The sequence below is a fragment of the Sander lucioperca genome, chromosome 9 (genome assembly GCF_008315115.2).
Source record: "Sander lucioperca isolate FBNREF2018 chromosome 9, SLUC_FBN_1.2, whole genome shotgun sequence".
Classification (NCBI taxonomy): Eukaryota; Metazoa; Chordata; class Actinopteri; order Perciformes; family Percidae; genus Sander; species Sander lucioperca.
The window spans coordinates 24680392-24704923 of record NC_050181.1 but is presented as its reverse complement, the minus strand read 5'-3'; the positions used below and the strand labels follow the sequence as shown (position 1 = coordinate 24704923).

At 43.1% G+C, this 24532-nt stretch overlaps 1 protein-coding gene and 1 long non-coding RNA gene across 7 annotated transcripts in view; one reads left to right on the top strand and one right to left on the bottom strand.

Annotated features, from left to right (window-relative positions):
* The window catches only part of LOC116043966 (disco-interacting protein 2 homolog C), a 270352-nt gene that overhangs the window by 128045 nt on the left and 117775 nt on the right, over positions 1-24532 (top strand). For all 6 annotated transcript variants that reach the window (XM_031291012.2, XM_031291010.2, XM_031291011.2 and 3 more), the window contains exons 2-4: positions 12712-12783; positions 19494-19604; positions 22696-22821. In XM_031291012.2, the coding sequence (XP_031146872.1) occupies positions 12712-12783; positions 19494-19604; positions 22696-22821 (309 nt within the window). The remainder of the gene's footprint in view (positions 1-12711; positions 12784-19493; positions 19605-22695; positions 22822-24532) is intronic.
* Positions 5557-23846, bottom strand: LOC116043992. The gene is made up of 3 exons (XR_004103585.1): positions 23473-23846; positions 8875-8877; positions 5557-5568 (listed from the first exon to the last, which is right to left on the bottom strand). It is a non-coding gene; the product is annotated as an uncharacterized LOC116043992 (long non-coding RNA).

Sequence of the window (24532 nt, the reverse complement as noted above, 5' to 3'; positions counted from 1 at the left end):
TGCTAACCCTAACCCTTTCTATATTCATGTACACTATATGTCCGTGGTGGCGACAGTAGCAGTAGTTCTCAGCAGCAGTAGTCTTGTAGAAATATCAGTAGTTTAATCATTAGACGGTGTTGATCTTGTTGGTTTACGACACGTTTTGGTCTGATGAGCTAGATTAACTCCGTCTGCACTTGAATTAACTGATGAAGCCATGCGTTGCAGACAAATTCATTTCCTCCATCGTTTCATGCGGCCGAACATAAACTGTGATGGGGACTTTCCACCCTGACCTCCTTATTGTGCGTGTAATGGTTTAACCGGAACCAGAGCCAGCGCAGTTAGCTCTGTTTTTCCAGCGGTGCACAGGACGCACCCGTAAATCATTTAAACTGCTACTGGATGTGCCATGAGGAAAAACGTTTATTTAAATTTTATGACAACCAGAGGGGGAAATGTGTTATTTTAACACCTTCTGACAAGTAGTTTTGCTCCTTTCTAGCCATGTGTGCTTTGTCTATTGCTCAGATGGGAGATGTTAGCGTTAGCTGTTGTGTTTTGTCTGCTTGCTTTAACACCGACAGTTGGAAGCTTAGATGAAAGGAAAACGACAACATCAAGTAGGCAAAAAGACGCCAAGAAGCTGTCATAGCTTTGGTGTCCAGGGAAAAATCTTAACTCCAAAATATCCTCCTCTCAGGGGTCAAAGACCAACAGCTATTTTTCAGCGTGACAACCAACAATTTTAGAGTATTAAAGGTTTTTTTTTGTCCCCGACTGTTTCCTCTGCACACAGAAAATCCTGACGGTAAAACATTAAAAGCCCTCAAGGTAAATATCATGAGACTGCCAGCCAATTCTACCTGCAGCACAGGTGTGTGTGGGTGTGGGTGTGTGTGGGTGTGTGTGTGTGTGGGGGGTGTATGTATGTGTTTGCACATTGGGACTGCAGTTCTATTTTGGGAACCTTCTTCTGTTGGTGTGTGTGTGCCTTTGTGTGCCAGTTGTGATGTCAGTTGACTGATGAAATTCAAAACCACGTACTGCAAAGTTTAAATGTATAGTGACAAACAACCTTTATGTGCAAGACTGTCCTCCCCCCGAAAAAACGCTCGTAGTAATTATGACTGGAGAAAAGCAGGAAGTGAGGCGGCCAAAATAATAAGTGCGCCAAATTTCCATATAGGGAGGTATGTTGGGGTGGTGTCTGAGTCAGACAAACTTGGACTTTCACTCGGGAGAGCGGGGTTTGAGTCCAAAATGTCCTCCTCTTAAGAATCAAAGACCAACAGCTATTTTTTAGAGCAACAACCAGTCATTTTAGAGTTTCAAAGAGTTTTTTGTCCAACTTTTTCCTTGGTACATACAAAAGCCTTCTTTGTGAAGGTAAAACATGAAAAACACTGCAGTTGTGATGTTGCCCAAGTGTAAGGAAATTCAAAACCATGTAATGCAGAGTTCAAATGTATAGTGACCAACAAGACTGTCGTCACCCTGAAAAATGCTCGTAGTAATTTTGATTGGAGCAAAGCAGGAAGTAAGGCAGCGGAAATAATAAGAGCGCCAAATTTCCATGTAAGGAGGCAGGTTGGGGTGGTGTCTGGGTCAGACAAACTTGGGACTTTCACTCGGGAGAGCGGGGTTTGAGTCCCGTTTGAAAATAAAAGTAAACGGCAGTTAACTTTACAAACGTCACGTTTAGTGCCACACACAAAACCTTCAGGAAGTGAAGTAACGTCTGATTTCAACCCAAAACACAATCTGTTTCTAAACTTCACTAAGGAGTTTTGGCGCCTAAACATAACCAAATTGCAACCGTGGCACATAGACATAACACGTAGGCAGGCAGCAGAGATCGAGCGGCAGCAATAATGACTATGTCACATCAAACAGACATCACATCTGACAGATTAATGTGTGGAGATATAGTTATCGGACATCCATGTTTTAAGGTGTGTTGTAAAGGTGGAATACAGTATGTATATCTTTGATTAAAAAAAATCGCACAGGAAACAAAAACCTTGAAAACATTATATTAGACCCCGCAAAATCAAGGCATGTCGATTCAAAAGGAACTAATATTATCACAGGACGTCTGTGTTCGGCGAAATATGGTAGGTTATTTGCGGGGGGAATTATTACTTTACATATAACAGACATGACCGATTTGCACGGGAATAAGATCACAGACAACCTCCGTAATTATTGCAAATAACTAGTGGTCACCAGGTCATACTAATCCCGTGTGAACAGGGCTAAAAGCGTGTTTGAAATCGCGACCTTTATGTTCAAAACTGCAACTGACGTTCTCTGGTTTAGATATGAGGTTGCATTTCCTTGGAGGACTTGGAGGACTTCCTGTGTGTGTGTGTGTGTGTGTGTGTGTGTGTGTGTGTGTGTGTGTGTGTGTGTGTGTGTGTTTCTACCTGCAGGTGAGTTTCAGCCCTGACTCATCGTGTTGTTACTGTAAACACCTGCTGCAACGGGTGTGTGTGTGTGTGTGTGTGTGTGTGTGTGTGTGTGTCCTTGCCCTCATTCCCGGGGGAGTCCTTGGGCGTTTCCTCTCAGCTTAACTGTGTGTTTGGTTTTGTGGATGCAAAGCTCTCTGTGTGTGATTGTGTGTGTAATTGGCTTCCTTTCTCCAGTATATTATTATCTCCATTTTGTTTTTGTTAATGACAAGCAAGATATGTTTGTAAAATGAAACGGCGCTAAATTGATATGACAGTTCATTTACAGTTCACAATAAGGAGCCTGAATCTCACAAAACTAACGTCACCATGAGGCTGTAGTTTTGAGTGAAATATCTCAACAACTCTCGGATGGATTGCCACAGACTGTTGTCATGAAACGTTCGTTCACATAGCTACGAAAAGTAATGTAATTCGTATGTATTCCACGTATTTATTGCTGTATTGACTGCTGCTGTATAAGAACACTCCGGGCCGCACAATGAGGAGGTCGGGGTGGATGGATGGGTCATAAAACACCAGCTGGGGAGGGGAGTTCCCTTCCCAGGGAAAACAAAAGAATTTCATCCAGGAAACGCGTGTTCGCTCCCACCAAAATACTTGAATCCAAACCGCGATTTTTTTTTTTCTTAAACTTTACGAGTCGTTTTGGTGGCTAAACTTAAAGCGTAACTCTCGCCAAAATGCAACCTAGGGCGTTTGTGTGAATGGACCCGAGTCAAACGTTCGTTTAAAAGCATAATTAGGACGGAAGCGCCACTTTTAAGATTGACCAGCTTGCCGCCTTCTCGCCAGTCAAAAACAGTCGATTTCCGAATGCAACGTAACAGGGAGGAGAGTAAAGATGGAAAGCTCCTAAAGCTTAGTTCCATATAAATGCACGGATTATTTGTTGTTTTGTCGTCAGTGAAAAACAATACTGACCTTTCTCCTATGGAGTCCGTTCATTCGCATTCAGAGATCGACACTTTTTGACTGGCGAGATGGCGGCGAGCGGAAAAACTGCTAAAGTGAGTTGTTCAAAACCTTTCTTTTTAGTGAACTCTGTGTACACAAACAATGTTCTCAACGCTTTCGTTAAGGTGTAGAGTCCCTGGTGATACTTGGAGCAAAGTCTCATGTTGTGTCGAGCCTTCTTATTGTTTTAAAAATAGTGATTTTGATGCGATCATAGTAGTGTCCCTAGCACTCCCATTCAAAAGGCCATTTGACCGAAAACGAAAATACGGTCAATCTTAAAAGTGGCGTTTCCGTTCGAAATTATGGTTTTAAACGGAAGTTTGACTCGGTCGCCTGGTTGCCTTATTTAGTAAGATATCATACAAATTGGTGTGCACACGTACGATATCATACGAACCCGTTCATGAGAATGTGTTGCAGGCAGGATTGCCATCCCCTCAGGATGAAGTATAATAACGTTGGTGATCCTCTGACTTTTCCTGTTGCTCCATCATGAGGTCAACAGTTGTCCAAAACTTGACCCGATCAGGCTGATATTCTGTTATTTATTCTGTCTTTGTTACACACTCTCATTATTCCTGTTTCTGTTGGAGAGAAATATCAATAGAGAGACACACAAACACACACACACACACACACACACACACACACACACACACACGGCCTTGAACGCATTTACACTTTTCATTATAATTACTTGTATAGCTTTGTCCCCTGTTGATTTGATTATTACCATTGGTATATTGTGATTATTGTTACTTTGGTTTTGATATGATTATTGATATTGTTGTTGATTTTGTATTTGGATTCATTTTGCGTGGTGCTTTGGCAATATTGTTTGTTACATGCATGCCAATAAAGCAAATTGAATTGATTTAAAATAGAGAGAGAGAGAGAGAGAGAGAGAGAGAGAGAGAGAGAGAGAGAGAGGCATGTTACATATGCTCTTTCGTTATGTTTAGCTTCCAGTGGCGCAGAGTCAGAAACCTCTCCCTCTCTCCTGTTTTCTCCCTCGTTTTCTCACCTCTTCTCTTTGTCACTATCTGTCTCTTCCTCCTGCAACCCTTCTCTCCCTCTTCTCATCAAACACTCCTTTTTCATGCTTTCAGTTCTCCATTGTTTCCCCTCCCTCTCTCTCTCTCTCTCTCTTTCTCTATCTCTCTCTCTCTCTCTCTTTCTCTCTCTCTCTCCCTCTCTCTCTCTCTCTCTCTCCCTCTCTCTCTCTCTCTCTCTCTCTCTCTCTCTCTCTCTCTCTCTCTCTCTCTATGGTTGCAGTCTGGAAACAATAAAATCAACTGTTTCCTTTTTAGGTGCTGGATTGATGCAACATTTCTTTCTCTCCCTCTTTTATCACCTCTGTCTTGCTACATGCCACTCTTTCCTCTGCTCTTCCTTGGTCTTTCCTTCTCTTTCTTTACTTTACACTCTTCACTTCATATCTCTGTCGTTGCTAGCATTCGTGTCCCCCTCCCTCTCTCTCTATCTCTCTCTCCCTCTCCCTCTCCCTCCCTCTCCCTCTCCCTCTCCCTCTCCCTCTCCCTCTCCCTTCCTCCCTCCCTCTCCCTCTCTCTCTCCCCCTCTCCCTCTCCCTCTCTCTCTCTTCCTCTCCCTCCCTCTCCCCCTCTCCCTCTCCCTCTCTCTCCCTCTCCCTCTCCCTCTCCCTCTCCCTTCCTCCCTCCCTCTCCCTCTCTCTCCCCCTCTCCCTCTCCCTCTCTCCCTCTCCCTCTCCCTCTCCCTCTCTCTCTCCCCCTCTCCCTCTCTCTCCCTCTCTCTCTCTCTCTCCCTCTCTCTCTCTTACTGTATATGGTCATGGAGCGCGGCAGTTTCTGTACAAACAGACTGGAGGTGATTTAGCAGAGTTGTGCTCTGACGCTGCAGTCGTATGCAGAGCATGTTTGTGCACTGCTTGGCCAAAAGTATGTGGTCACCTGAACAGTTCACCAAATGTGATTGCTGATCATCTTATTTCATCTCATCTCGAGTGTAGCGAGCGGTCCGTAAATCAACGCCCATTCTGTGCTTCTTAGCGTCACAGTTCATCCCGTTATTAAAGCATGAGCAAAGAGCATAAATAAATCACTAAACTTCAAACAAAAGTATTCTATAGTTATGCAGATTACGTGTATTACGTGCGGTTGAAAATTGTTTTTTTCTACCGCTACACCTGTTCACCTGTCCTAAATCTAAGGTGTCATCACGCCTTCAGATTCACATCATCCTATGGGATTTCACACATCCTTCTTGCAAAATAACTAAATGTAAACAGAAGACATTCCAATTCATTATCATCATTAATGCACAATGGAAAATGCATGATGTCTAAGCATAATTATAAATGAAATAAGGTAAATCTGCAAAATGGCTCCAGCAGTTAGCATGAATCTGCTGCTACGACAGCCTCCACTCTCTTCGTCTTTCTGCAGAGATTTGCTCCCATTCAGACACACGAGCATTACTGAGGTCCAACACTGATGTTTTGTGATCAGGTCCAGCTCTCAGTCAGCGTTCCAGTTCATCCCAAACGTGTTGGATGTGTTTGGGGTCAGGGCTCTGTGCAGGCCAGTCCATTTCTTCCACACCAAACTGGAAAAAACATTTCTTGCAAAGGGACGTTGTCATGTTGAAACAGGAGATAAATGCTGAAAACGCAGACTGTTGACAGGAAGTTGGAAGCACTCTGTTGTCTATAATATCATGGTGTGCTGTAGCTTTAACATTTCCTTCAACTGGAACTAAAGTTGCTTTCACGCCTACCTCGTTTGGTCCGTTTAAAACCAACCCTGAAGCGTTTTGGTCGGATAGTCCGGTTCGTTTGGGCTGGTGTGAAAGCTCATCTGAACTCTGGTGCGGATCAAACAAACAAACACATGTTGTCAGGCACCGTGTGTCTGTGTGTGTGTGTGTGTGTGTGTGTGTGTGTCTGTGTGTGTGTACCTGTCTCTAAAGGCCTGTGGCAACATCACCCAAACAAAGAGACAGACGGACAGTTTGGAAGCCGAGGCTGAGTCATCCTTCCCTTCCACCGTCTCTATTTAAAGATCTTCATCCCTACATCCTCATCAACCGCTGCTTCATTCCTGTCCCTGGGCTAAGAATGGAGAAGGACCTTTTTTTCGTGGCTTCTTTACAACTTGGAATGTAAATTGTTTAAAAAAAAGAAGTCTGACGGGTCAAGATTAGTCTATATCCATGACGTTCCACTTTCAGGATTGCTCCGGTGCCGCCAGAAATTTCGCCGGATGACCCTCTTTTTAGGCCGGATGTCCGTTACCTTCCGCTTTATTAGTGTTGGCGTTCTAACCTCCGGTGGATTTATGAGGACTATGGTTAACTGCTCCTCAGATCTCTGCAGGGTAAATCCAGACAGCTAGCTAGACTATCTGTCCAATCTGAGTTTTCTGTTGCACGACTAAAACAACTTTTGAATGTACACACGTTCCACCAAAACAAGGTCCTTCCTGAGGCTATTTTGCAGAGGCACCGTGGCTCCGTCCGGCGCTTAGCTCCGCCCAAGACGGTTGTGATTGGGTTAAAGAAATGCTAATAAACCAGAGCACGTTTTTCTCTCTAGCCAGACCCTGCAACGCAGCGCTGTGGAGGAAGGTCTGGCAATGTGAGACTAGGTCAAGATTAACACGAGCAGTTTCTTTGGACGGTGACAACAAATGATGTGGTTTGTTAGAGGCTGCTGAGAGGCGTCAGATCAGAAAAAGTAGTGTCGTTCTGAAGAGCATGAACAAATGAAGTATTTAGTCGTTTTATTTAGAGGACTTGTTTTACTAAGAATAAAGGTAGAATTCAGAAACTTCTCATTCGACAGGGTTAAACTTGTAGTTTTCCGTACGGTAGCTCCTGACCAGACTGACTGACTGGCTGACTGACTGACTGTCTGACTGACTGTCTCACTGTGTGACTGTGTGACTGTGTGACTGACGGCCTATCTGACTGTGTGACTGACGGCCTGTCTCACTGTCTGATTGGATGGAGATTACGCACACGGAGCTGTTAAAGTATCTAACAGAAAAGCTCGCTGACTGACACATTCATTTCCATATGACTCCTCTTCCCTGACTAAATAAAGTCAAGGAGATGGTTTGAGTGTGTGTGTGTGTGTGTGTGTGTGTGTGTGTGTGTGTGTGTGTGTGTGTGTGTGTGTGTGTGTGTGTGTGTGTGTGTGTGTGCGTGCGTGTGTGTGTGTGTGTGTGTGTCACTTTCACTTCACATTGTTTTTATTTCGCTCATGGAAACAGACAAAAAACTACATTGTACACCGAGTATAATGTAGTGACATTTTATTTCTGCAATTTAACCCATCCTAAGTAGACACCTATAAGCGTTCGGGGAGCAATTTGCTTAGGGACACTTGGACATGTGGCCGGAGGAGCCTGGGATTGAACCGCCAACCTTGTGGTTAGGGCTGGGTACCGAATTCAATACTTTTTAGGCACCGACTGAATTGCCTCGAAAGTATCGAGTATCGAAAAATGCCTCTTCTTTCAATACCCAATTTCAGTACCTAAGGAGTAAATCTTATCAGCGTCAGTGAGCCAATGAGCATGCAGCATCTTCTACCAAGATCTAATAATGCTTGTGATTGGCTGTCTAACGTTACACGTCGTAGAGACACACAGGAAAAACTCTACTGAGAGTAGCTGAAAAGTAAATATAATGTTGCAATTTCTTTTTGTTTAATTAAATCAGTATTGAAAAAAATATCGTTTAGGAACCGGTATCAAAGTCACGGTATTGGTATTGGTACCAGTATTGAAAAATGTTGAGCGATACCCAGCCCTACTTGTGGTTATGGGATGGCTAGTGCTGTGGAGGAAGGTCTGGCAATGGGAGACTATGAGGCGACCACACTATCTCCGAGCCACAAGCCACCCATACCCATTTTACATATAAACCATGCATTATTTGCTATAATATATTACGTATCCATGACTTTAGGAAGTTAGTATTAAAGACAAGGTCTGACCTCCCTCTGTTTCTCCCTTGTGTCTCCCCCAATGTCTCTTTTTCTCTTTTCAAACTAAAGCATTTGCCAGTTCCTCTTGCTCTCTGCAGGGTAGTTAGCTCCCCTACCAGAGACGCTAATTATTGCCATGTGCCTCGCCTCCACGCTACCAGAAACACACACACACTCACACACACACACATGCGCACAAACACACACACAAGTGCACACACACACACACACACACACACACACACACACACACACACACACACACACACACACACACAGACAGACAGACAGACAGAGTTCTGGCATCGTCAGCGATGACGTCCGTGCCCACAGTCGGTTTCTTGATCCGAGCCAGTTAGTCACATGTATTTGTATTTAAGAAGGATTTGTCAAGTCAGCCGCGCAAACAGCTTTCTCCGTGTTCGACAAATCCGCTGCAGATTTAGTCACTCAGGTCTGTTTCATGCGTCCCTCACCGAGTCAGGCGACGCTCTTAACTCTGATTTCCTCTGAATTTTTTGTATTCTTTTCTAATCGGTCATCCTCCAGTCAGAGAAGTCCTGAAAGTCGCTCCGCAGATCATCAGCCGCCGTCTGCAGCCTCGGTTACAGTTGTCACAACATTTCTGTCTGGGTACGGAAGCACATTTAGGCTTCATGAGTGTTTCAGAATAAATATTTACTCATTTTATGAAGGAATGTTTGGCATGTTTGAGATTCTTGTGCATGTAACAGGTTTGCTTTTAAAATAATATACACATACTGTGACACACTTTATTCCAAATTATAGACAATACACAAATCAGAAAGCAACACATGATGAAACATGGACACACACACAAAATGAAATACCATAAAACGTAAATAACATGTAGCATTGACGCAATTGAATGCTTGACACAGGATCAAATGTTTGGCAGAGGTACAGCAGTGTATCGAGGCGCTCTCCCTACCAGGTGTGTCTAAATATGACGCTAAAGGAAACTTTTTGCATCAATTACAAACACTAAGAGGAATAAATATGCACACACATATACGAATTATGAATAACAATGGATTTAAATTGTAGATGTATACCAATTATTGTTATGTAAAAAGATTTAGTTATTCATTCATGCACGTCCCTGCTTTTTCTTAGTTGGTAGACTAACGGATAAATGAATGAATGAACTAAGTTATTGTGTTTTAAGTTAAGCTATTGTGTGTTAACATATATATATATATATACACACACACACAAATCAACTCCTATGTTTCTTAGGTAAAAGTTTGGGAGTGTATGCATACAGTATATTGTATGTGTGTACGTATATGTATAGATGTATGATTAGAAGTGTATAGGGGTGCAGATGTATGTGTATATGCTTATACATAGATATATTTCCTTACTTTTTTAATTTCTATTTTTCTTTTGCTATTGTCATTTTATTATTATTACTATCAGCACTGGGTGGACTACATAGATATGTACATACATATCCAAAAAAAAATGTTTTTGCAAGGATATGATAATGGTACTGCTTTGTACGGTAATGAATTGTTAACTAAGTTAAGGAATTGCAATAAAAATGTAAAAATAAATAACAAACACTAAAGGTACCTGACCAAGCGTGGCTTTTTGACGCGATAGGAGCGAGAATGTGTCGCCCAAACAGTCCCAAACTGGCTGAGCATCTCCATCTTTTACACCCATGTTTATAAAAAGCTTGTTCCCCATTGGCAGGACCTCCCTCGTTCACATTACCAGTTTGATAGACGCGTCTTAACAGTTAAATCGCACAGCGAGCCCCATTATGGCACTCAGCACATTACAAACTGCATTACCCACGTCTCCTCTCTCTCTCTCTCTCTCTCTCTCTCTCTCTCTCTCTCTCTCCTCTGCTTTCACACTCAAACACTCGTTACCTTTTTTTTCTCTGTCTTTCGATTTGCCATGAAAGAAAACGCCTCTGGTACTTCTCTCGGTTCATACAATTCCCATGATGCCTCTCTCTTTAGCTTTCTGCTTCCCTCTTAAGTTGTTGCCTCAGTTCACTCAGAAAGTATTTGTCAGTGTTTGGTTTTACTTCACTTGCAGTACAAGTTGGGTGGGGTCAAACACATTGATCCGCTGTCAGTCAAAAAAACAAGCACTCGGCTGACATTCATTTACTTTCCAGTGGGTTTTTACAAACTTCTGCTCTCTTTTCTTAAAGGGGAACTATGCAGTTTTTTTTTAGCTTAATTTACCTTAACTGAACAGCTTCGGAGTCATTGGAATAGTTATATGACCTTTTTCGAGTTGAGCTTCCCCCTAGCACCTGTGAGCGGAAAACCACATTTGCAACTTTCGAAGGAAGTATGGCGTGATATCAGGTCTTGCGATGTAACAAACTGCTTCACGGCACTGCACACATACGCCCTTTGAGGAACCGGCTAGCTATAAGTGCAAGGTAGCGATGGAGTTTTTCACACTATCGTCATGGCTGAGCCGGCAAAAGAGAAGCAGAAAGCTAGGAAAGCATTGTCGGAGGAACAGAGAAAGAGGAAATGGCAGACTGACCGAGAGAGGAGTCAGACACGAGGAAACATAGGAGCTGGAAAATATCTATTCTGAAGCTGTAGGGGGAGCTCTATAGAGAAACCTGCCAGCAAAAAGCCAGAAAACAGCGAAGAAATGGCCAAAACTGCCAACCCTAGTGACAGTCTGGGATGTATATACTATTACCCTGAGGTTAAATTAGTCTGGCTAAACAGGAGGTTTCGTTTTTAGAGCAGCCTGAAAAGAGTTACAATATGGCTTTAATTAGCAGCCCAAAAAAGAGTTAAAATATAGCTTTAATTTGACATTTAAGCCTTTAATTTTAAAATCTTACATCAGAATGGTCCGATATTACCCTAGTAACTGCCAAATGTGGCAAACTCCTCCCATCTGGTATTCCCAATAATCCTTTCTAAAAGGAGCTTTTGGATTCAGACGTGCCTGTGTGGAAATCTGCCGATGGGACCTTTAGGTCGGCTTGATTAATCGCTTCACTCTGGGAGATTGGTCAGCAGGTTTTGAGGGGGTTAGTCGCTCTGTGAAAGGCGAATTAAGTGCATCTGCAGTACTTAAAGGTCCAGATTTATTCAGATACTGTACACTCACACATACACACACACACATACACACACACATGCACACACACATGCACACTCGCATACACACACGTCCTGTATGCACCATCTGGTCTGAGTTGGAGAGGATGACTAAGCACAATGTGATCAGCTTTCTCTCTGACTGTGTAGTTTTGATGTCTTAGATGGCAGCTTTTTTGTGGAATATGTACATATATATTTTTTTGTTGCAGCTTTATTATTTCTCCAGTGTTCAACGCTAAGGGTTTTGCTCGATGGCACGGGGCAAGTAAAACGCACCTCGGGCACGTTGTTATATTTACGTGCCCGATGTGGCGTTCAGGGATCATCGTATCATAAATGACGTTGTCATTCTATTGCACCCGTCAAAGAAAGAAAGAAAGCAGTTGAATGATATGATTTGAGTGTGAAATTGACTTTTTTTTCTGGATGTTTTTTTTTTTTTTTATATTATTTTTTGGGGCTTTTGCCTTTATTAAGTAGTGACAGTGGATAGACATGAAAAGGGGGAAAGAGATGGGGGATGACACGCAGCAAAGGGCAGCAGGTCAGATTCGAACTCTGCGCCACTGCAGGACTCAGCCAACATGGGGCGCACGCTTTTGCTGGGTGAGCTAGAGGCCACCCCTCAAAAAAAAATTTCAACGTTTTTGTTGAAGTTTTTGACCCTTTTAATCTCTTTTTTTTTCAACTTTTAAAATTTTTTTTTTTTTACATTCGATGCTTTTTATAACCGTTTTTAGAAAGGAGTTTTAAAAAGTTTGACATTTATTTGATTATTTTTTTTTTTTTTTTTTTTGGCGACGTTTATTTCTCTCCCTTTTTTGTCGTTTAAAAAAACAAATAATTCGTACAGGGGCGAAAGTACGAAGCCAGTAAAAATTGACTTTGGGCAAGTAGAATTTTTTTTTTTATCGAACGGACAAGGAAAAAACCCATTATTGTTAAATCCTGTTTGTCATTCCTCTGTCCTCTGTCTATATATATTTGTTTTTATTAATTTGCTTATTGTGCATCTTTTTATACAATTTTAGCCTGTCATATTCTGTTTCCCTGCATCAAAACCTTGATTCAACAACATGCATTTGTAACGATGGATGTGCTTTTTTCTATACTGTGACTTAGCAGGCTGTAGTATCACCAGTGAGTACTACTTCATATAAAATACCATGGAAAGTAAATGTCTCTCTCTCTCTGTTTCCTCTGGCAGGTGATATCACACAGAAGGGCTATGAGAAGAAGCGATCCAAGCTGATCGGAGCCTTCTTCCCACAAGCACCAGGTAAAACTGTCTTCCCTTCACCTTTTCATACTACTGTTCAGTAGAGATGTCCCGATCCCAATCACAGTATCGGATCGGAGCCGATTTTGGCATTTCTTAACTGATCAGGGATCGGCATTCACCCCCGATTGCCTTACTCCGACCATGTACATCAGCTTGTAGTGATCGCTGCCTGTAATCACACACGCCCCGCGCCACAGACGCACCGCCAGACTGCCTGCAAACCAACATGACGTGTGGCAAGGCTTGTAAAAAGTACTCAAAAGCAATACTTGAGTAAAAGTACAAGTATCTTACCAGAAAATGACTTTGGTAGCAGTTAAAGTCTCCTTTTAGAATATTACTTGAGTAAAAGTCTTAAAGTATCTGACATTTACTGTACTTAAGTATCCATAGCAATTTTCTGATATTAAATGTACTTAAGTATTATAAGTAAAAGTAAAAAAACTTTGATTATGAACTTTATGGCCAAAGGTGTGTAACGTTATCTTCACCCCCACTGTCGTCGGGGTGGTCATTGTCTGTTACCATGGCGGCAGAGCCTGCACCAGGTGCTTCCATGACACATTATTCTTCCTCCTCTTCTTTAGTTTTGGCCTTTGGATTTTAGTTACTTTGTTCACTTAGTTATTACAAAAATATTATTATAGTTATACAAAAAAAAACGTGTGCAGCTCTACTATCTGAGTAGACTCGCATTGCCAGACCTTCCTCCACAGCGCTGTGGAGGAAAGTCCACACAGCATTCTGGGGATGGGAGAAAAACGTGCTCTGGTTTATTGGCATTTCTTTAAACCAATCACAATCATCTTGGGCGGTGCTAAGCACCAGGAAAAGCCCCGGTGCTGCTGCAAAATAGCCTCCGGAAGGAACTTGTTTTGGTGGAACATGTGTACGTTCAAAAGTTGTTTTAGTCGTGCAACAGAAAACTCAGATTGGACAGATAGTCTAGCTAGCTGTCTGGATTTACCCTGCAGAGATCTGAGGAGCAGTTAACAATAGTCCTCAGAAATCCACCGGAGGTTAGAACGCCAACACAAAGGAAGCACAAGGCAACAGATATCTGGCCTAAATGAGTGAAATCCAGCAGATTTTCCGTCGGCAACGGAGCAATCCTGGAAGTGGAACGTCGTGGATATAGACTACTATCTGAGCAACTACAAGTATCGGATCGGGACTCAGTATGGGTATTATTTTAAAAAGCTGATCGGGACATCCCTAATTTTCAGCGCATAAAGCATTGAGTTATCAGAGCAACTTTTAGAAATATAAAAAATGAAACCAAATAAATAAACATGAGATCAAATTGCTGAAATAAACATCACACACACATATGAACAAGCAGAATAATAAAAACAGGATATTTTTGTACTTGCTGGAATCCTTTTCCTTTCTTTTAAACCTTCAAAATTGGACATCGCCCCGGATATTCTTTCTACGTGTTGAGAATGTTTAAGCCCAAAGGCCAAATCAGTATTAGTTGGTTTTACACGGAGAGAATTATTCTTATGGAGTAGTATCTGGTCTTTGTTTCACTGAAAGGACCCCCCGCAGGCGATAAAAAGCAGAAATACCCATTTATTTATTTAGATGTTTTAGTTTTTGTCCAGTACACCAACATGCACTGTTGGGGCTTCACTTTCTTCTAAAAGGGAAACTGGAGACTTTGATTTTCCTCCATACAGGATATGTGTTGACTCGGATCTTCGCACAGTACGTTTTAATAAATCATCAACATTGAGTTGTTTTTGGTAACAAACTGCAGATGGATGTTTTGTTCTGGATCGAGTCCGACCACAAAGGATCTAAAAGTCCATTTCACAGCGAGACGCAGCATACGACTGAGGACGGGACTGGAGCGTCACTGGAGACACACTGGCACTGCCAAAGCTATTACTGGAATATACTGTGTGTGTGTGTGTGTGTGTGTGTGTGTGTGTGTGTGTGTTCGTAGGGTTGGGGGATGTCAGGAAGTGCATTATGGGAAGGAATGAAGGGTGTGGGATGGAGAAAATGTGTGGTATTCACATCCAGGCCCAGTGGGGGGTTGCCCCTAGTTCATAATGGGGGACCGGAGGAGGGAGATACACACACACACACACACACACACACACGCACACGCACACGCACACGCACCCACAGACACACACACACACACACACACGCACACACACCCACAGACACCCACAGACACACACACACACACACACACACGCACACACACCCACAGACACCCACACACACACACACACACACAGATACTGCTTAATAAGAATAATTATCTCTGTGTAAAACTAATTTATATGTACGTGCACAATATGCACTTTGTACACACACATACACACACACACACACACACACACACACACACTCTATATCCTGACCCTACACTTCTCATGTATGCACTTTTACCAGTAACACAAATTTGTGCACATGCATACACACAATACTCCCTTTTTCTAATTTCCAGTAAGTCCTCCAAATCATACGACTATATGGGGCATTTCTTCCCTACGACCCACAACAACGTTTCATAAAATAGCTCCCCGAGCGGTGGCAGGAAATACGGCCTCGTGTCTAAACCAGAGAACGTCGGTCGCGGCTTTGTATGTAAAGGTCGGGGATTTTAAACCCGACTTTAACGTGGTCGCAGATTGGGTTGAAATTTAGATCTTTCTTCACTTCCTGAGGGTTACACACGTGATGCTGACCGTCACGTTCGGAAAGTTAATAGAAAAGTAAAAAAAGTATTTTAAAAATTCGACATATTTTCAAACAGGACATGAACCCCGGTCTCCTGGCTGAAAGTCTTGTGTTCCTTTGACACATGCACCACCTGACCCCAACCTGCGTCCTTACGCGGAAATTTGGCGCTCTTATACTTTGTCACCTTACTTCCTGCGTGGATTTTCAGACCCTCTCAAACCCATCTAACACAATACACACACACACACACACACACACACACACACACCAGTAACAGTATCAGCTCTGAGGCCTGGTTAATCTGCACTGCTTGGTACTCAGCCAGGCTGATATCATTTGATTAAAGCATTTACAGTGTTCAAAGTAAAGGATTTCCCTAGTTACCCAGATTTAAACGGTTTGACATTCTAGATTAGGTTTAGTTTACTCACAGGGCACTTTGATATCATGAAATCCAGTGCACCGTTCTTTAAATATCAGCCAAAAAAATAATGTGAAAGAGATAACGTAGTTTTTTGAAGCACATGAATGTAGTGACGGTAGGCTTATGCTTAGGTTTTGTAGGAACATTTTAATATCCCCTGGGTTTGGCTTTACTGCCACCATCTTGGATCTTTCATCTTATTTTGGAAATGTGTCTTGCAGCCAAGTGAAACACAAGACAATCTGACATAAAATTTCCCGAAGAGGCTGCAGTGTGATGCTCTGATAATTGGACCTTCCCTTTTTGGAACAGTGGTGTCACGAGTCCACAGACCCTTACCTTCATAAATTTATTGAAAAGTAATGTCAGCCATGCTTCCAGACAATACCCAGAGCCGTCAGCATCTCAGAGAGAAACTTACTATCAAGCCCCGGCTGTGTTTTCTAACTACCTCCTTGACCTCGGCCAGAGTGATTGGCAAGGCTTCCCCTGAGTTTACATACAGGGTATGTCTGTTGGGTTTTTCAAAATTCCTTCCGCCAACCAACAATTTGCCAAGTCTTTGTCAGCCTCTTCTAAGGCTACATTTACACTGCTACGTTTTGAGCCAAAAGGTTCTCCATGCACTAAGTGTGTTTAGCTCCAGTAGAAGAACTAATCTCTGTTTAAACTAACACGCCCAACCCGCATATCTCATCAACATTCTCGTATTCTGGGCATGTGAGTGCCACTGTAAACAGGAAGCAGCATGTATATTCCACTCGTTGCCGGTAGTTGCCATGGTAACGTTAGTAGCTTTTGGTTGCAGAAGAGACGTATAAACGGCAGCAATGGCGAAAAACGAGACAAGAGATTTCTTTGTTTGGACCGATGATGAGGTGGAACTGTTACTGAAAGTAACACGCGACTACAAGGCGACAAAGGCGTCAGAAAACACAGATGTAGGTCGGCTAACGTTATAATGTTTTACAAAAAGCGTAGGCCTCTGTGACGCTGGCTAAGAGCACAATACTTTTAAAGAGGGTCTTGTTTTTAGCCGTATTGTATGAGAAAGTTGCGCCCAGCTTTGTGTTGGCGGATCGTGTTTTAAACTTCCTATTGGAGAGCATCGCCTGCAATTCGTTATCCATGTTGAAGTTACCACCGGTTGTCAGGATGTTATGCTGCGTTCCAGACACAATTTTTAGCCGTAAGTTACGACTTCAAGTCACGACTCACGACTTGGTAGCGTTCCAGGCAAAGTCACGACAAACCCTTCTAGCTAGCGTCAGCTAGCGGCTACCTAACGTTGACGTTAGCTAGCGCTAGCTGCTACTAGCAACTTCTACTCTGCAACATATTTTGGGCTTCATTTAATAAACATAACCTGTAGTAGTACACAATCATATGTGTATTGTTTTGATTACAATGTGCGGAATTACTTTACGTTGCCTATTTATTTCTATTTCTCACCGTTAATCACCGGCGTCTGTACAGCATCAACAGGGGTCGCCATTGTTGTTTATGTGTGTGTGACGTCAAAAACTGTAACTGGTACAACCATCTGGTACCAGTTCACGGGTAGTAAGTTATGGGTTTGACTGTCGTTCCAGGGCACTTTCACGGGGAGAAGGTTGTGAAAACACGAGTTATGGGTTGCGTGGAACGCAGTTAGGGGTGGCATGGAGAATCAGAGAACAAGATGGCGTGACCGGTAAGACCCAATCAGGCGGAAAAACATTGGCGTCAGTGTTGATGTTGCAAAAGGTCTCCGTTTTGAGCCTGGTTGGTTTTTAAACCTTTGCACTAAATTTCCTGGGGGCTATTGGTAAGGTTGGCCGGATGTTAGATTGCTGTTGAGCATCAGTAGAACACCATTGTCATTTGACAACAGCCGACCCTTATAGGGCTGCGACTCACGATTATTTTCATTGTCGATTTATCAATTGATTATTTCAATTAATTGAAATAATCAATTGATAAATCGACAATGAAAATAATAATAATACTCCTTTTTGAACATGGAAGTCCTTATTTGAATAATTTTTCTTATTTATCTTTAATTAATTTTTAATTTTTAACATGTTCAAAATGAACTCAAACAAATAAATGGGCAAACAAAGACACACGTATGAACAATTTGTTAGTCTAATCTTAGTTTGTATAGTATAGTAATAGTTGAGTAAGAAGAAAGAAGAGAGAAAGAAGACATTTCAAGAAAAGAAGTAGAAGGCGTTAGGAGGGGGGGAATCCATCCATCCATCCAGACTCCCCAGAGGAAACAACAAAGCGAGGTATCTCCCAGGCCTGTCATTTATTCCAGCGCGGGCTGCTAGTCGTTATATGGTCGGCTAATCAACTTTACGCTTTCCTCCTGAGCGCCAGCGATGCTCTGAGAGCTCTAATGAAGACAGACGAAGGTGCAAGCGTGAAGCTGAGATGGATGCTCATAGATCAGCAGCTCCACGGCGGTCATAGCTGTCAGTATGAGGGTGGTTATTATCATCAGACATATTGATTGGTGTGAAGGGAGTCTGTGTTACTGTGTGTGTGTGTGTGTGTGTGTGTGTGTGTGTGTGTATAAATGCACATGGGTGTGTGGTACCTAGGGCTGCACAATATATCGTTTTTTCAACTGGCACAATAAACACATTGTGAAAGCCTGCAACATATTGCAAAATACACTCCGAGATCAGTAGAAAACTGCACTTTAAATTCTTTTTTGCTGCCTTTTATGTTCAATCCAATGTGTGGAGGCTAAGCCCAAGCTTTAAGCCCCTGAGGTGCTGTACCACGGGTAGAGTAATTGACGTACTTTTTACCTTTTTTGATCAATGAAAGTCCAAGTCATATTTGCACTTGGAAATACAATACTGTTGGCACACATTTGTTCTTTCTTTTGGTCAGCAATTAACGCTTGGGTCCAGTGTCCATTGCATGCTTTTAAAACAACCAATTTTCCCTCCAATACATTGTCCAAAATCTGAAACTTTAGAGTTTGAGCCAATCCGTTTATTTAAAATAAAAACAAAACCAAAATAAAAGTTCTACTTTCCATCTTAAAACGTTACCACAAAACCACGCAAAAAAACCTGTGACCTCGCTGTACCCAACACAGCTATAACAATTAATCATTTATACTGTTTATTGATCCCCAGTGGGGAAATTACAATTTACACTCTGTTTGTTAGAAATCACTACACACAGGCCTGAAATACACACACGCTCACGACCTATTCATGCACTAATGGAGAGATGGACCAGCGCCCTGGCACCTGGCAGTGCCCAGGAGGTGAACTGAGATCTCTCCAGCTACCAATCCACACTCTGTACTTTTTGGTCCGTACTGGGACTTGAACTATAATAATATAATAATTGACATTATATAACATGGCAATATTATTATTATTATTATGACATGATATAATTAGACATTCATTAACAATGAAATGGCTCCAACACACACAATAATGCAAAAGTGTATAGTGTAGAAAAACAGAATACCGAGAAATAAACACAAAGTTTTGTTTCTGGGGCATTGTTTTTTTAAGATTGGAAACATATGAAGGCTATGAATTCATTCTTAATTATTTTGTTCCAGGAATGGATCCATCCACGGGCCAGGAGAGGAGAACCCCGGTCACCCCGTCCTCGTCCTCCCGGTACCACCGCCGGCGGTCTTCTGGCTCCAGAGATGAACGTTACCGATCAGGTAAGAGGAAGTTGTTGTCTATCACTATACATCTGTCAGACATGTTTTCTGTAATGATGTAGTTCAATTCAATTGTATTTATAGTATCAAATCATAGCAAGAGTTATCTCAAGACACTTTACAGATAGAGTAGGTCTAGACCACAGTCTAATTTACAAAGACAATTCCAGTAATTCCCCCAAGAGCAAGCATTTAGTGCGACAGTGGTGAGGAAAAACTCCTTTTAGGAAGAAATCTCGGACAGACCCAGGCTCTTGGTAGGCGGTGTCTGACGGTGCAGGTTGGGGGTGTGATGAACAGGGGCAATAATAGTCACAATAAAAAGATAAAAAAAAGATAATGGAACTATGACTAGAAATAGTATTTGTAGTAGTTCATGGTGTAGCAGGTCACTGCAGGACGTAGCAGGGCACTGCAGGACATAGCGGGGCGTAGCAGGGCACTGCAGGGCGTAGCAGGGCACTGCAGGACATAGCGGGGCGTAGCAGGGCACTGCAGGGCGTAGCAGGATGTAGCAGGGCACTGCAGGACATAGCGGGGCGTAGCAGGGCACTGCAGGGCGTAGCAGGACGTAGCAGGGCACTGCAGGGCGTAGCAGGGCACTGCAGGACATAGCAGGGCGTAGCAGGGCACTGCAGGGCGTAGCAGGATGTAGCAGGGCACTGCAGGACATAGCGGGGCGTAGCAGGGCACTGCAGGGCGTAGCAGGACGTAGCAGGGCACTGTAGGGCATAGCAGGACGTAGCAGGGCACTGCAGGGCATAGCGGGACGTAGCAGGGCACTGCAGAGCATAGCAGGACGTAGCAGGGCACTGCAAGGCGTAGCAGGGTGTAGCAGGGCATAGCAGGGCGCCTAGCAGGACCACGGCGACAGCTGCAACCATGATTTAGGTGTAGTCTCGCATTGCCAGACCTCCCTCCATAGCACGGTGGAGGAGGGTCTGGCTATTCCACACAGCATTCTGGGATGGGAGAAAAAGATGTGGTACATACACTGTTTGGCACAGATCTGTGGAAAAAGCTTTTGACAAATCCGTCCCAGCTCTTACAAACATGCATTGTTTAGTTTTGTTCCATCTGGTGTCCAGTAAGGATTAATACGGGATTAACTGAGCATTTCAATTCTTTTCAGTGGCATCTCATACAACATTAATCTGTAAGAATTCAATGTGGTGTCCAATAAGAAAAGAGACAAGTTTGAGTTCTTGGACCAGTGGAGGGGAAACCTGGTTTACTTTATTTCTCTGTTCCCAAATGCTGTTGGAGAGTTTGTTTGAGTTTGTTCCGACAGAAAATATATCCCCTAAAAACCTTTTAACCCATTAAATTGAAGAAGGAAAGCAGCTGTGAGAGCACCTTGTGTTGTCACACTCAGTCAACCATAAGACAATAAACGGGCACTTGAGATTTAGATTACCCCAACATAAACACACACAGACACACACACACACACACACACACACACAGAGCAGCCAACCAAACATACATGTGTGAGCCCCATTCATTCTGACAAATGTCTTACTTATGTCATTATCGGGTCCGACAGCCGGTGTGTTTGCCTTCTGACAGCAGTTGACACCGTTCAAACAAACCCAGCTGTGACTACATCGCAGCGCTTTATCTCGTTTTTAGAAACACTCATTTACAAAGCGCCTTCACCGACGCTCCCCGAACTTAATCCAGTCCGAAACCACAGGGCCTCACGGGAGACGCTGTCAAGCAGGGAATGTTTGCGTGCGTAAACTGATTGTGAATGAATGGGAACACGGCATTCTTTGTTACAAGGACACCGCAGCACAAATACAGCTGATAGTCCTGCTGCTGTTTGTCTACCTCAGTGCTTCAGCTGGATGGACTCTCTGATGAACACCATTCCCCAATGTTTACGCTGGCAGCCACATTATTGCTGCCTGAAAAAAACGATTGGACTTGATCGACTTTCCTCAGTTATTGGGTCAGCCCAGACATTTCATTTCCGGGATTGCTCCTGTGCCACTGGAATTTCTACCCGGATGTCCCTCTTTTCGGCCGGATGTCCGTTACCTTCCTCTTTCTTTGCGTTGGCGTTCTAAACTCTGGTGGATTTCTGAGGACTATGGTTAACTGCTCCTCAGATCTCTGCAGGGTAAATCCAGACAGCTAGCTAGACTATCTGTCCAATCTGAGTTTTCTGTTGCACGACTAAAACTACTTTTGAACGTACACACGTTCCACCAAAACAAGTTCCTTCCTGAGGCTATTTTGCAGAGGCACCGTGGCTCCGTCCGGTGCTTAGCGCCACCAAAGAGGATTCTGATTGGTTTAAAGAAATGCCAATCAACCAGAGCACGTTTTTCTCCCATCCCGGAATGTTGTGTGGACTAGTCAGACCCTCCTCCGCAGCGCTGTGGAGGAAGGTCTGGCAATGCGAGACTAGGCTCGGTCTAAAACCAGGTTACAGGTACTATAACTGCGGCAATGGCAACTCTTGCTGAGTGTCTCCTCCATTCTCTGCTAGACTTGCAGTAAATCCAGCTGCGACGATGCGCTTTGAGCTCAGGCTCGTACACAGGAGGGGTGGAGTACACGCAGCGGGGCAAGGAGGCCTTTAATTGGTTCTTTCTAAGCATGCTGCGAGGCAGTGATTGGTGGGCGTTTTTACAGGATTACAGCAGCTGCAGATGACCATTTCAAACAATATATAAAAAAGTGTATATTGGAAATAGTTACCAACCCTGCCTTTAAGTAAGTGTACTGCAATGGAAAAAGACTTCATTACAAGCAAAAGTCCTGGAAAAATCAAAGGCCTACTGAAGTAGATATACAAAAAAGTCTATTATTAAGATTATTAGATTTCTTTCTGCAGGGAATGTCCTGTGTGTCTGCTATGTTATTATTCTGCATGACATTATTAGATTGATTAAAACATCAATGTTAGAGCTACATTTTGAATGATCAATCTCAAGCATGTTTTAATTATCATTTTCTTACTGCACAGAAATGAAAGGAAATGGAAATGGATTTCTGGCAGGCAGAGAAAATATGTGCCAGGGTTTCGGGAATGACCAACACAAATACAAAGTAAACTAATCAACTGTGTGTGTGTCTCCAGATGTGCACACAGAGGCGGTGCAGGCGGCCTTGGCCAAGCACAAAGAGAGGAAGATGGCGGTGCCGATGCCTTCCAAGCGCCGGTCGCTGGTGGTCCAGACCTCAATGGACGCTTACACACCACCAGGTACAGAATCAATCTCTCTGCTCTCACAGGTCTGCAACAAGCACAGCCGAAAGTCACAACACTGATTATTAAAAAGTTACTTTTCCTGGCATATAACCAGGGCTTTAAAGTACCATTTTTTTCAACTATCGATCTATCCGAGTACTGTCGATAGGAAAAAAAAAACGACCAGAATCGGTGCTAGCAAACTGGAGTTGCTAGCACAGCAGTTAGCTAAAATGCCAGTTGTGAGGGCATGTCCTAAAGAGTGCCTTTGTGCCTCTTAACAGACACCAAATGCTATTAAAATTTCGGTGCAACATGAACAGGGCCCTTACGTGACAACAAGATGCGTTTTCAACTCAGACATTGTGAAGAAACCGTTTAAATTCAAAATTTGTACTGTCACCTACCTCTTTTCCATCGGTCGCTTCACCGAAAGCCCAGAAGAGTCGATCACGGAGGTCATGCCTTCGTGAGGAAAAATTTAAGTTTATTTCCCCCTTAAAAATAGGTATTTGAGCACTGTAGTGGTTATGACCATATCAGTGACTATGTAACTACATGGAAACGGTCCAAATGATGCCTGTGGCTTGCACAGTAATAGCGATTACTGAAGGCTAGCTCTAGTCTCGCGCTAAAGTCCCGTGATGAAAGTTTAGGTACTTGTACTTCTGTTGCCACAATTCAGAAAGGCACAAACGCGAACCATTTCTTTTCCACAGTAGAGCAACGCACGTTATTCTTACATCAAGCTTCTTCCTTTGTGAACACCTCCGATCTTCACTCTTCACACACTACGCTCCGCTCTGCACACTACTGTTTACCTTTGCCTGCAACAACTGAATTCCCACGGGACTTCAGCACGAGACTAGATCTAGCCTTCAGTAACGCTATTACTGTGCAAGCCACAGGCATCATTTATGACACCTGTCCCTTTAAGTAGTTCTTCCGGAACATGAACACCCGTTTCCTGAATGAAAGTCTTGTGTTTTCCCCTAAACTTCTTCCGGGACACGAACTTCGCGCCCCAGCTTGAAAACCCTGTGTTTTATAACCCAGCCATACGTGGAATACATACATAGTTCAGTGCATTACTTTTCGTAGCTATATGTACATAGTACATAGGGACGTGAATCTCTAAAAACACAAATACATAGTTTCTGTTCTGTTATTTTGTCCACAATTTGTGCAGTGAGCAGGATGTGTGGATGTAGCTCATAAATATGACACATTTATAGACACACACACACACACACACACACACACACACGTAGGCAACGATCAACAACCACCGACATACAGCCTTCATAAATGTACAAACCTGTGCACAACACATTCACATGCATCTCATTCGTGAATTGTGAGGAAGTACTGCATGTACACACACACACACACACACACACACATAATATTCACATCATTTGTCTGTTTATTATTTTGTTTCCGTTTTACACAAAGGAAAGTACACACACATCAGTCACACACTCACACATGACGCGCAGAAACGCACACAATTCATCCTGCAGATTCAGAAAGCTTATGTCCTGAGGGAGCCGTAAAAGCAGTCATACACACACACACACACACACACACACACAGTCTGTCTGCCAGTGGGGTTCATTCGAGGACAGCAGAGTCGCGTGTTGCCAAGCAGCATGCCGTATATCATGCACAGATGACAAGCGGAGCGCTCTGATGACTTTTTATTGGCTTCTGACTGCTGCGTTTT